At 47.1% G+C, this 13157-nt stretch overlaps 1 protein-coding gene across 11 annotated transcripts in view; it reads right to left on the minus strand.

Annotated features, from left to right (window-relative positions):
- MTSS1 (MTSS I-BAR domain containing 1) overlaps nt 1-13157 on the minus strand; it is a 148448-nt gene that overhangs the window by 17931 nt on the left and 117360 nt on the right. For 6 of the 11 annotated variants that reach the window (XM_031691304.2, XM_006211395.3, XM_031691306.2 and 3 more), the window contains exon 7: nt 68-225. In XM_031691304.2, coding sequence (XP_031547164.1) covers nt 68-225 — 158 coding nt within the window. Of the gene's footprint in view, nt 1-67; nt 226-10511; nt 10524-13157 lie in introns of all 11 variants that reach the window. The other 5 variants (XM_031691302.2, XM_015245397.3, XM_015245398.3 and 2 more) reach the window with 1 other exon arrangement.

Below are 13157 nucleotides of genomic sequence, written 5' to 3' on the forward strand. Positions count from 1 at the left end.
TAAAGAAAGAAGGAGGGTCTTCTCCTAACTGGCAGTTTAAGCCTTCTGGAACTTTCCACCAACTCACAATCACGGGACGCAGCATAGAGATGAAGGTGCAGAACCGGCCGCGTTCTTCGATCAGAGCCTTGCGGACCGCCTGCTTCTCCGTTTCTTCCAGTAAGAGGTACTTGTCATTGACGTCTTGGAGCGCGCTGTCCAACTGCGGCTGGATGTCACCGCGCCCTGCAAACCAAACAAAGCCCCAAGTGCGGCTTGCTGAAGCACCAGCTCCTGGGGCCACTGCCCTCCTCCTGCAGGTCCTTGCTGGAGTGAAAACCACAGTTTTCTAGGACTTTAAAAAAGTGTTTATTTACACCCATGAAGGATTTCAAGAAGCTGCTTTTCTAGGACCAGCCATTTTCAATGTCCAGTGCCCAAGGGGACCATTTATCCTGGTTTACTCGTGACAAGGAAAATTTCCTGGGGGGTGACTCCTCATGACTTGCCTTCTGGAACATTCTGAAGGAGCTACGGGATGAACAAAATGAGGGCCTGTGGCTGCTTCCAAAAATGGGCACAAGCTGCCTTTGTTGGGTCATCCTCAATGAGAGAGCCTCTGTCTGAACAGGAGTTTCTGTCCCGGAATACAAAGGTGGCGAGCATCAGCTTTCCTGGCTCTGGGGGACCCCTGGGACTCCCTGACAGTTAGTTTAATTCCCCAGTGGAGAGTCCTGTGTACCCTTCCTGTACACCAAGCACAGCTACAAAAAGACCTGCAGTCAGGTCTCTGCTGGAGGATGACTGAAGAGGGTGTGGGCACCGAGCCAGGCCCATGCTCGGGAGCCACCTGGCCCCCTCCACGGACCCCAGTTGTGCAAAGGCACCCATCTCTAGAGAATATTTACAATCTGGCCTTTTATAGAATAAGTTGGCAGCGTTAGAAGATAAACCTGGGCAAACAGGCACTGTGTCAGAGAGTATGACACTGTAAATCCGATCTGCAGGTGGGGACAAGCAGGTGACTGCGGGGAGACTGGCTCATGAGCCTCCATGCTTGCCCCTCTGCCATGCTCACCTACCACCTGAACCAGAGGAAGAATTTCTACTCCTTTCAGGACACAGGCATGGACTCGCCCAGCCCAGACCCTAGTCTAATGCCATCTGTGTATACAACAAGCACTCAATAAATGTTTAATCGTTTTAAACACAATGTTAGAGATGGAGGGGGCGCTAGGGGTTATCCAAGCCAACCCGCTCCTGGTTCAGCACAGGTGGAGGCCTAGAGAAGGCAAGGGAATTGTCCAGGGCCGTTTAGGGAAAGCGGGGTCAGGACAGAGCCCACACCCCCTGGATCCCTCCGACGCGGGGCTCCTCCTCGGGCCCCAGTGCCTCGAGTTGGGTGAACGGATTCCACTTGCCTCCTGGGAAGGGGCCTTACCCAACTAAAGAATGAGGTAGAGAACATTAAACGCAATGTGTCATTTGGTTGGAAGAAGTAAAGGGTCAGGGAACACTGCCTTGAATACAGGAAGATATCCCATATTTTCTCTCCCAAGCAGATGAGAAAGCTTCAGCTGGAGCAAGAGACAGTCAGGCTTCAAGAACATCCAACTAGAAAAGGTCATGGGATTTTTGGCAGGATTAAGTTCCAAATGAGCACAACAGTGGAAAATCATGGGCGAAGATCACCCTGGAAAACGCCTTGGATGGCATTCAAGTGCAGAACCCCTCCTCATGCGGAGTCGGCACCAGTCAGGTGAGCACAGTGTTCTGATGGGTGCAGGGACGGGCGGTATTTGGCTCCATGTTGGGGGGGATTTTATCCAACAATGAGATGATACGAGAATTTGCTGTGAGAAGTTTCAGTGCATTTTCAAGGTGACCCACTCAGCCATTCTTCCACTTAGTCACCATCGACCCCCTGCAAGCCCCGGGGGTAATCCTACCAGGTCCTCTAGTTTCCCAACTATTGCTGCCCTTTCTTCCACCAGGATGGCAGTGGGGCCACCCTCACCCATGAACCTGGCCCCTGAGCCACAGGTTTCCCGAGACTTTAGTGAACAGGAGACTTGTCAAAGCATCCTCTCATTCTCCCTACGGGACTTGCTGGTGGGGAGGGGAGACTCCTCTTGGGGAAACCTACCACCCATGGACACGGCCTCGTGGAGAGAGGGTGAGCGGGGGCACCATCAGCCCCATGAGATTGGGAGTCTCTTTATTTTAAAATGCTGGCTTGTGCAGCTAAATCCACATACACTGAATGTGCACATGGCACCGGCCCTCTGGTAATGGAACTCCCTGTTTCCCTGCAATCTGCAAAATGGCCTGGCCAACTCCAGGCCCTGTGCGGTGAGGCCACATGATCCCAGCTGGTCCAGAGGCCTTCCTGTAGGCCTCTCAGTGTCTCCTAGGATGCTCCATCTAAGGAACCACTGAAGGCTGCAGACCAAGTCGGGATGTTCTTAACTTCAGGGGAGGAAGGTTTGATTATAGCAGCAATTTCTCTTAATACCAGCCTATAATTATAAGAATTTGGGAAAACGGGGTATCTTTACTTCCTTTCCCAAGTTATAAGGCACATGTCTACCTGTAATTAATAACACTGAATTTTAAAAATATACTGACATAGGAAAGTGACTAGAACTGTTACCTACTCTGGTAAGCAAAAATTTAAATTATTCTATGATTAGTCAAGTTATTCTAAATATGTATTATGTTCTAATTAAAGGACTTTCAAATTGTAGTGTTCTAAAATAAGTATAATCTGTAAAGACTGCTATAATTATAGTCATAGTGTGTACATTTCCATTTGGGATATATCATACCTAAAAACACAATGTTTATTCCTTAAATTCACTAACACAACATATAATTATATTTACAAAAAAAAACTGTAGAAGAAATTATTCCACATCTCAGTTGGATGTACTGGTTTTAAGATACAGTCATTGTTCTAGGCCCACAAAGTCCGAGTTGTGTTGGCATTGATTTAATAGACAAAAGCCTGTTCATTTCCGTCCCATCATCAATGTTAGGGGAGCCACTGCTGAAGACTCCAGCACAGGTCCCAGCCATTCCAGCTCCCACATGGACTTGACTGACTCCTGTTTCACCTCTGCTACTGCCACCCACACCGTGCCATCCTGATCTCTCACCCGGACAGCTCCATCAGCCCCTGGTAAGTCACTCCAGCTGCATTTGGACCAGCTCGCCCAGAGCGGTCCCGAATTACTTTCAAAATGCAAATCTTACCACTTTCAACAGCTCCGACTGCTTTCAGGAAAAGCCCAATGTCCTTAACATGGCCTGTCCTGCACGGCACATGTGGGTCAGCCTGTCCACTGGCAGCCCCGGCTTCTGGGACCACTCTCTGTCCTCCTTCCCTCCCCCTCCATTCCCCAGGTCCTTCTTCAGGGTCCAGCTCCACTCCACCTACATGTCCACTTTCCCACCTCCCCGCCTTTCAAGCACCCATTCATCCTGCAGGTCCTTCACAAATGCCCTCCTGAGCTCTCTCATCAGACTAGGATTCTCTTACTTGACTCTCAGAAGTTCCTCACACATATCACTTCATGACAATCCTCTTAGTCCTAATTTCATCTTTATTTCTCCAGTTCTTTGACTGATGGCAGTCTCTCCTACTGATCAGGAGGCCCCAAGAGGACAGAAACCACAGATATTTTTGCTCAGTATTGTATCTTCTCCCTCAGCATACCTGCCTGGAAGGCAGCTACTCAAATATTTGCAAACGAATAAGGCACTGATATAACAACTTGAACTGATTTTGCTAACTGTCTCAACCATCCTGCCCTTAAATGGCCTAACATTGGAAAAATGAGCAAATTCCAGGACTGCCCTTCAGCCAAAAGAAGGGAGGGGGCTGCCTTAAACGGGCCTTTCAGACAAAATTTCTGAGCAAAGCATTGCTTGGGACCTTTCCTGTAAAATCTAAGTCATCTCAGTCTTGAGACTATTTTTTTTTTCCCCTGCTGGTTTCCAGGACTTGATTGTATTCATGCTGGAGAATTCTGCTGAACAACAGCCAGCAGCCCCTTACTCCCCCAACAGGGGAAATCAGATGGTTTTCCTCTTTACAAAAAATGCTCCTGGGGCAAAGCACCATTAATGGGCTCCATGTCAAGGGACAAAGCAGCATTCCTAAAGGAGAAAGAATTTAATTTTTTTTTAAGTAAGTAGGGAGCATTCACAACGCTTTCTGGAATGAAACAAAGATCCCATATTTCCCCAACATTTACATTTTAATTTTCTTTCCTTAATCGTCATATAACCATTCAAGGCAGGAATGAATACCCTCTTTGACAGAAGGGGAAACTGAGACTGAAGGAGGTCCCGGGCCCCTGATCTAGAAATGGTCCAACCTCCCGTCTCTCTCATGCAGAAGCCCACATTCTTTGTAGCTTTGAGCTCACAGCAAACATAAACCCTGGGAACAAGGCTAAACTTTGTAGGAACAGTCCAATCAAAAAGCCAGTCAAATGTGATTAGAATTATCTGAACCTTCCAGCCTCTTCCTAACGCACACTGCAGTCCACACCTGAGCCTCATGGCTGAACCAAGCCAGACGCCACTCTAAGGCAAAGGGCTTTCCAACAGGAAAGAACCAACCCAGGACACCCTGGGCCAAGCTCACTGTCAGGAAAACATTCAAAGTCATCTCTTTTACCCAAGACAGACATATGAAGAAGCCATTTGAACCCCACAAAATGAATTTCGTCTGCCCCTGACACACATGCAAATACTGTATTTCATTTGATGACGCCCGCTTTTTCACATTTTTACACCTTACAAATTAAGATATGTCTTACAATCAGTGGGGTGCCACAGTTTAACCAGCATTTTTCTTTTTTCACGGTCCAGAAACTAACAATGCATTTTATAACTAATGGCATCCAGATCAATGAAATATGAGATATAAATACTGAAATATGGGATATGATTACAGAAACAGACATACAAGGTGCTGCTGGAGATTAGAATTAGGAATGAAAAATTCCCCCCTTTTCCACCTAAAGGCAGCTCTCCTCATTATCCCTACATTAATCTCCTCCTACTCTTAATATCCTGCAGCACTTTTTGATTGATTCCCCAAAGCAAAAACCACTTGAAATTAAAAGAGATCTGATCGGATAAGACTGGAAGCTTCTGGACTTAAACATTTTCAAATGAAATCAAATTTCTGTTATTCTTTCAACAGGCCGTGCCTCAGCTTCTATTCAACTATCAAACATAAAAAACAGGACTGAGCTCACACGGTCGCTGTGAAACCAAATGAATCGTTCACAGGAAGCCACTCAGCACGATGCCCAGCACGTGGCGAGCACTTGGGAAGGGTCAGGCGCCCTCGGCAGTTACACAGCATCTCTGAAGTTGTCTAACTCTGGGAGCCTCGGCAGGGGACAGTTATGCCTACCTAATGATCAAACTCAAGAAAAACTCTGGAGCAGCGAGCCTCAGGGAGCTTCCTGGTTGGTGAATCTATCCATGTGCCTGGCAAGAGCACGGAAGCTCGGTCCCCACCCCCATCCCATGTAACTCTGCACGGGATGTTCATTTGTCCTTTATAACAAACTTGAGCTTGGCCAGGCAGAAGGGTGGGTGGCCTGGGGACCCCACTTGTGGCTGGTGTGACTCTAGTGGAGGAGGTCTTTGGTCTGAGTCCTTAGCCTGTGGGGTCTATACTAACTCCGGGTTGTTAGCATCCAAATGGGTGTGAACTGTAGGACACCAGACTAGTGTCAGAGAATTGATGTTACAACAGAAATGCCTTCACCCTCCTGGAGGACTGGAGGACTTTCGCTTCCATGGCTGCCAAGGGGGTCCAGCCCAGAGGAGGAATTTTATACCTACTTCCTGAAGAAGTGAAGATGTGCCTGCTTCACAGGGCTCATCCACAGTAGTCAAGAGGAATTTATGGATGAGAGAGGCACCAGATCTGAGCCAGTTAGCCCTGTGAAAACTGTGAATAGCTTGCAACTCAAGAGAGGCCAGAATACCACCCTGCCCGGCCACCCAGCCCTACACCATACTGCCCGTTTAGCATTCTCAAGGGAAGTGCAAGGAACTGGTATTTCAGCATGTTGTCCATTTCGTCTTTGGTCAAAATTAACGCTGAGAAAATCACTGGGTTCCTCTTGTGCCCCTCCCCCAGTCCGTTCACTGTAAATACATCTTCCCGCCACTTCTAAATACAGCCATGGTGGAGCCAGGTGACACCTTGACAACAGGCTCATCGTGCACAGAGACATCTCAGGGCACTTGTCTCAGCTCCCACATCAGCCGTGTGCAGCCAGAGTCACAAGCCAGGCACCTGATGAGCTGTGTGGGGTGACGCTTTTCCAGAGACCAGCTCTGTGAAGGAAGGGAGCCCGCAGCTCCGGGCCTCCAGTGGAGCTGTTTGCTCTATTTTCACCTAGAATTCTCGGTTGTGAAATACGACTCATGAATCCCCTGGCCTCTGAGGACCACCTCCCCTGGCTTTCATCTCAAGTCTAACAGCCCCTTGCAGGGGCTGCCTGGGTTCTGTTCCAACATCTCTACTGACTGCACTCAGGGACAGCTTCCTGAATGTCACACAGGATCTAAAAAGTAAAGTTTGACCACTGCTGCTCCTACTAAGATGGCAGGAGTCGGGGTGCCCCTTCGTTATGTTTCTCCCCATCAGCATGCTAGCACTGGGTGCAGGCTGCCAGGGTCGTCAGCTGCGTCATCCGCTGGCCACCCCCTTCTCTCTGACTCTGCTGACTGCTCTACCTGGCATTTCCAGGGCCAGAACGTACGTCAGGCTGTGGCTAACACTGACCAATTGAGAAGTCCCTCCCTGTCCATTTCACATAGGTTTTCCCATTAAATAAGACTGTACCCGTTCAGTTATTCCCTGCATAACTCAATGCATGCGTGCCTACAACACCTTTCCCAAGCCTGGAGTAAAGCAGTGACTCCACAATCTTCCCCGTGGTGTTATGTGCAATAGCAGCTAAATACCCAGAAAGATTGCAAGGCTAGAGCAACCTCCTAGATCTAACGGTCACCTGTCCACATTTACAGCCACCCCAACTTCAGAAAGAACTTTTCCAGCTTTAATTCCAACAGAAAACAATCACGTGTTTGGGTCCAAAGTACACGTGTCCCAATTGCATTGGTGTGGCAATCCCTCCTCTTCTGGGGATGCTCACTGGAGGTTGAATGTGGCCCTGGGGAAAGCAGCCTGGAACCATGGGCCGGCTCCTTCTACCCCCTGACATCAGATTTCAGGAAGGACCGATATTCTGGTTGTCACTTTGCAGAGAGCTGACACGCATCGGGGGAGGTTGTTGGAGAAAATATCCAGAGTTTTCCTGGTGCGGCTGCCGCCTTCCAGGGCTGGGTCTTGCAACCCGGATCACTAGCAATACGAGGAGGGCCACCTGCAGCTCCATGCTGACTCCAGTGGCCCAGAAGGTCCTGGGGGAGGATAGTTCCTGATCACTCCTGGAGGCATGTGCATGGCAGATGGGGTTAACCCGCAAGACAGTCTCTTTGAGCTGGCCACACCGCCTTCTGAGAGGTCTGCTTCTCCGCCTCCCAAACTCAGCAGTAGGAACAGAGCAAGGAAGCCTCTACATCGTGTCCGGCAAGACAGCCAGGTGACCTGCTAACAGATGCCTGGGGCTTGAGATCCATAGGTGGGAATTCCCTCTGGGGAAGAGGGCCACTCCCAGTGCTCCTCCTCCTCAGAAACAGGGTGGCTGGACGGGGCCGAGACACGCTCAGCTTTTACCACTGAGGCAGGGAGCACGATCCACCCATTGACTGCAGTGTCCGGGGCGACCTGAGAGTGGTTTCCGGCAGTTCGTGCGCACAGGAGAACCTGGCGAGAAAATGCAGGCATTCGTCTGCTGCCGCCAGAGGCGCCAGCAGAAAGGATTCAGCGTCACACAGGCTTCTTGCTTCCTCCGCACATACGAAAAGACAGGCGATGGGTGGAGTTTAGTCCAGTTTGGAGTCTGATCAGAAATGGGGCAGAGTGATAGAACCATCTGGAAGCAGGTAGCTGAGGCTGAGCAGCTGTGGAGGTCACTGTGGCTCCTGGTCCAACCGTGGAGGGACTGGCTGCCCCCACGAAGCTGACTCTGGGTATCGCACGCACTGCCCTCTGCGGCGTGGTCGCCCTTCACTGCGGCCCCCGTACTCCCGTCCTCGCCCCATTTTCACCAGCTGATCCCACTTCATCTCCCTCATCCCCTGCCCACCCCAGGCATAAATGGGTCCCTTGCGTTTGCCCCACGGCTACACATTTTGCTCATACTCATCGTGGTGCTGAGCACACCAGATTAAACTACAGCTGACCCTTGAACAACGTGGGCTTGAACATGGGTCCACTTAGACATGAGTTTTTTTTCAATAAATATGGAGTTGGCTTCTGAATCCACAGGTTCCACATTTGCAGATTCAACCAACTATGCGTCACTCATGTACTGTGTTTACGATCCTTGGTTGAATTAGTGGATGTGAAGGGCTGACTATGGGACTTGAGCATCCATACCCCTGGAGACAATCCCCCTCGGACAGCAAGGGACAACTGTAATTGGTTTCCTTCCACTAGGGTCCCAGTACCTCGAGGGAGTAACGTATCGCTGGCTCAATACATTTTACTGAGTTATAAATTTCTTCCCTGTGGAGGCCCCTAGTGACAGCTTATGCAGGGACCTGGGATTCAAGGTAAATACTTCTGCTAGACCGAAGGAAAGTGTGTGTGTGTGTGTGTGTGTGTGTGTGTGTGTGTGTGTGTGTGTGTATTTCTTTTCTTTTTTTGTAAAATCAGCACATTTTAACTACCATGAAACTTTGCTAAAATACAGGTGTCCAGGTTCAAAAATGATTTACAACTTGTAAAATAAAATTTCTGAGGGCTTCAAGCCATACATCTTTCTTATGTCTTTATGCCCCAGTTCACTGCTATGATTATATGCCACTAGTGGCTTAGTCCTGTGAACCAGGCTTTGCAAGAGAGGGAACTACAGGGGGTGTGGAAATTTTTCCTGACTCAGATGAGCAGAATTTAAGTCAGGAAGCCAAAAGTTTCTTTACTCATCCTAATCCTAACTGCCCATCATTTAAAACAAATAGCATGCCCCCTTGATTTCACAGACAGACTCACACCAAGCTTTCCAGCAAAGGTTCTAGCAAATCACTGTGTCCTCAAAAGGCCACATATTATACATTCCCTTTATAAGAAATGTCCAGAATAGGCAAATCCACGGAGACAGAAAGCAGATGAATGGTTGTCAGGGGCTGGAGGAGGGAGAATGAGACATGACTGTTTAAGAGGCAGGGGTATCTTTTTGGGTTGATAAGAACATTCTGAAATTAGACAGCAGTGATGGTGGCACAACATTGGGAATGCACTAAACACCACTGAAATGTACACTTTAAAATGGTTTAAATGGTGCGTTTTATGTCACACGAATTTTATCACAATAAGCAAGAGTGGCTGTGTCTTACCTTCCTTCCAAAGGTATACTAAAAACTGTTCAAGCTGTTTCATAACCACAACACTGAGGACTGGAAAGGATTATCGCTTCTAAACAGTGGGGAACACTACCCCAATGTCACCATGACGGGAAGGGGGCAGAGCTGTGTTCCCCGCCACAGCAGGTCATCCTGGCCCCGCAGCTCAGAGGAGACCTGTGTGGTTTGGGTTCACTGTAGATGACAGAATCCAATGCAAAAACCTCTTTGGGGCTGTTCAGTGAAAGGGCTCAGAGGACACTCAAGCACACTCAAGCAAGATAACCCACACAGACAGCTCACAAACAGACCTTTCGGAGACAGAGGGACAGCCACGAGACTCCAAAAGCGACTTGAAGTTTTAGTAGCGTTATTACCCACAGAATCAGGGTCAACATTCAGTCAAGAAGAATCATTCTGATTATTGATTGAATTCGAAGATCTGATACCTTTGAAATGAAACACTTCACAAACTCCGCTGCAATAAGAAATACTTTTGATTTTTTCAAAAACAAATGATTGGTTTTGAAAAAACTCTATGGTCTTGGGAGGGGACAAAGTTAAAGATATTTGGCAAGCTGAATACAACCCAATCTGATTTGGGAATTATTTTGAGGGCTTAATTAGTGTTGCTCTACATGTTTTGTTTGTGATACAAATACACACATATCTCCTTAGATATATATGTACATATAAATATATTTATTTCCTGTGGAAAGGAGGTTTTAAGTCACTCTGTATTTTTTTTCCCGCAAATCTAATACCGAATTATGAGGATGCAAAGGCTTGCAGAATGTTGAGCTAACCTGTGCAAGGGCCAAACTTCAAAGAAAGAAAATGATTGATTGAAACACACGCACACACGATTTTCTTAAAGTTATGGAAGATTAGGTAGGCACAGTTGATTGTTCTGAACGGGTAGGAAAACTGGGGCAACCAGCATAGATCTGGACAACCACGGAAAGCCCACAGCAAGGACCACACCGTGACCAGCCACCAGAGATTCAGGATGACAGACTTACCGAGGGCGTCCACTGGCAGGGGGGGCACACGGTGAGAAAGTGCAGGATACACAATTGACACAAAAAGGAAAATAATAGAGTCAAACTGGTATTCGAGCAGCAGTCTTCCCTTTCTTTCATGTGTTAAAACAGTCCATGGCTTGCCACCGAATTTTATATTAGGACGATTCAACCCATATCCGCCAGGTTCCCTTCTCTGACTTGCTAATAGTCTCTCCTTCCCCTCTAAACAGAACTCTTCCTAGTTCCTAATCATCATCCCCAGAGAATGCAGCAAGGTTCCTTCTTAAAAAGAGAGGCGAAGGATATATTCCCATAAGGGAGCCAATTAAGATGCTTTAACAAGAAAAGCTTTCAAGTGTAATTTATTGTAACTTGAACAGTAACTAGGGAAACCAGGATCCGAAGTTCAAGCTGGGGTGAAATGAAAATTTAAAAAAAAAAGAACTTACAGTTTCTGTTATAATAGCAAATAATACGCTAACATGGGACTCTGTTAGTTAGGTTTGTAACATCAGCTTTGCAGCCTCTGCTGAAAAATGACACATTCAACTATTTCAAAGTCAGGCTCAAGGGTTAACATAGTAAAAATGTTTCAGCTCCCTCTCTCAAAGTCTCTGATAAACTTTCAGTAGTTACAGATGGAAACAGAAGGCTTTACCATAATTAATTTTTCAATTTAAATTAATAATGGTATGAGTTAGTGAAATGAGAAATAAGGCTGCTGACTTTGGATAGTAAGGTGGCAACAGTGGGTAAACAGCATAATATGTTTCCCAACTCCAACCTTCTCTTACTCCCCCCAACACTAGGTCACAGCTCATTCTAGGATCTCGAAGGCCATGAGCTGACATCAAGCAGCCGGGCCTGATGAAGGCTCAAGAGATGCCACTCAGAGCTCGGCGCTTCTGAGTCAGCTCCACACCACTGCCCCATCTTCCTGCTGCCTTTGCCTTGTCCCCCTCATCTGTCAGCAAGGCTGGCTCTGCCCCATGTGCTGACCCTGGGCACTAGCCTGGAACTTCTCGAAGGGTGGGGACTGTCCCTTCTGCTCCCAACTCCCTGCCTAGTGTTTGTGCCTGGTAGATGTTCAATTAGCCTGCCTTCCACAAAAATAGGTACACTCACCCATAGATGGAGCATATATCAAGTTGTTTTAAAATGATTTTGAGATAAAGTCAATCCAAACACAAAAAACCATTAAAAGGTTTTTGATGGTAATATTTCATTAAATACCTTTAGAGCACAAGTTATCACTCTATAGTATCTTAAAAAAAAAAAGTCAAATCAGAATGTGGCAAATGGTGTCACAGCTGCAGAGTGAAAGTGAAGGTAAACTGGTCTCACACAAAAATCATATCCCGTATGTGTCTGCTCATGTCCAGGGCAGGGCTAAAACCATCCTTAAATGCACAAAGGCTCTGAAATTTTGAAACGGAGAGTCAGAAGAACTTTTAGATCAAAGATCACAGTTTTGGAAAAACGTGTGGCAGAAAGCTGTCTGACAATCTCCTAAAAACATACCTAAAAGGCAGTGATTATTGGGCTGTATAAATCAGATTTAGTTCTACCAGGACAAATTAAAAAAAAAAGGATCCAAAGCATTTGTCCTTCCTAATACATGGTATAAATCTCAGAAGAACGGCCAACACTTTATAAGCCGAGAGTCTAGGAAGCCACCACTTGAAGGAGATGGAAACAGATGGAGAGATGTGTTTTAGTAGAAAGGGAAATGATAGCTAACCAGACCCCAAAATAACTGGAAGCCCTGAATAAGCAGATTTCTTCCAGCCCTTAACCTGTAGTGATTCTAGTCCATTCTCAGGCCATGCATTTTCTAGGACAGCATTTCATAACAAACATTCACTCAGAATGACGATTCTAGTACCTCCTAGAAACAGAAAGCGCCATTCACCCCAAAAATACACAGATGTGAGAACTTAGTCCAAAAACTGCACTTATATATTTTTAGAAAAAAAATTTTATAAAGGAAAGAAATAAAAAACTATTTCAGATTGTACCCTGGAGTAACTAGAAAATCATTTGAAACATTCTAAGCTGATCTGACTTGGCTTGTAGACTTAAGAACACCACCACGGCTGCCTTGTCTGGAAAGGATATGGTGCCCAAGACCATCACGTATGTGGCTGGGGCTGGAAAGACCCCTGATCACAGCCTCCGCTCTCTCAGCCTTCAGGCCCAAATGCACCAGGAAACCTCACTAATAAATGTCGGTTACTCCTGAGTCCCAGGACCAGACACACTTCCCACATTATTCAGGCTGGCACCCGATGTATCCTGGGTCTTTCTGTCCAGCACCTTGATGGGAAACTCGGTATTCTCCCTAGGCAGCCTAAGCAGTGCTGGGCAAGTCTACTTGCCAGAAACTTCCTTTTGTGTTGCACTGCACTCAACCTATCCAGCATCCCCTGTAGGTCCAAATTCTGCTAGTTGGACAATGCCACTGGCTTTGAGTGACAGAGCAAGACTGTCTCAGTCTCCATGCAGAATTCAGAGAAAAGGATTATCACCGCAGCCAAGGACTCAAGGCCTCCGGTAAGAGAGCTCTGGAAGAGAAAAGGGAAAACAGCTTCTTTTTCTTAGCTTATCCTTTTCACCAAACTCCCAAACCTTTTCCAAGCCACA

Source organism: Vicugna pacos, chromosome 25 (assembly GCF_048564905.1).
Source record: "Vicugna pacos chromosome 25, VicPac4, whole genome shotgun sequence".
NCBI lineage: Eukaryota > Metazoa > Chordata > Mammalia > Artiodactyla > Camelidae > Vicugna > Vicugna pacos.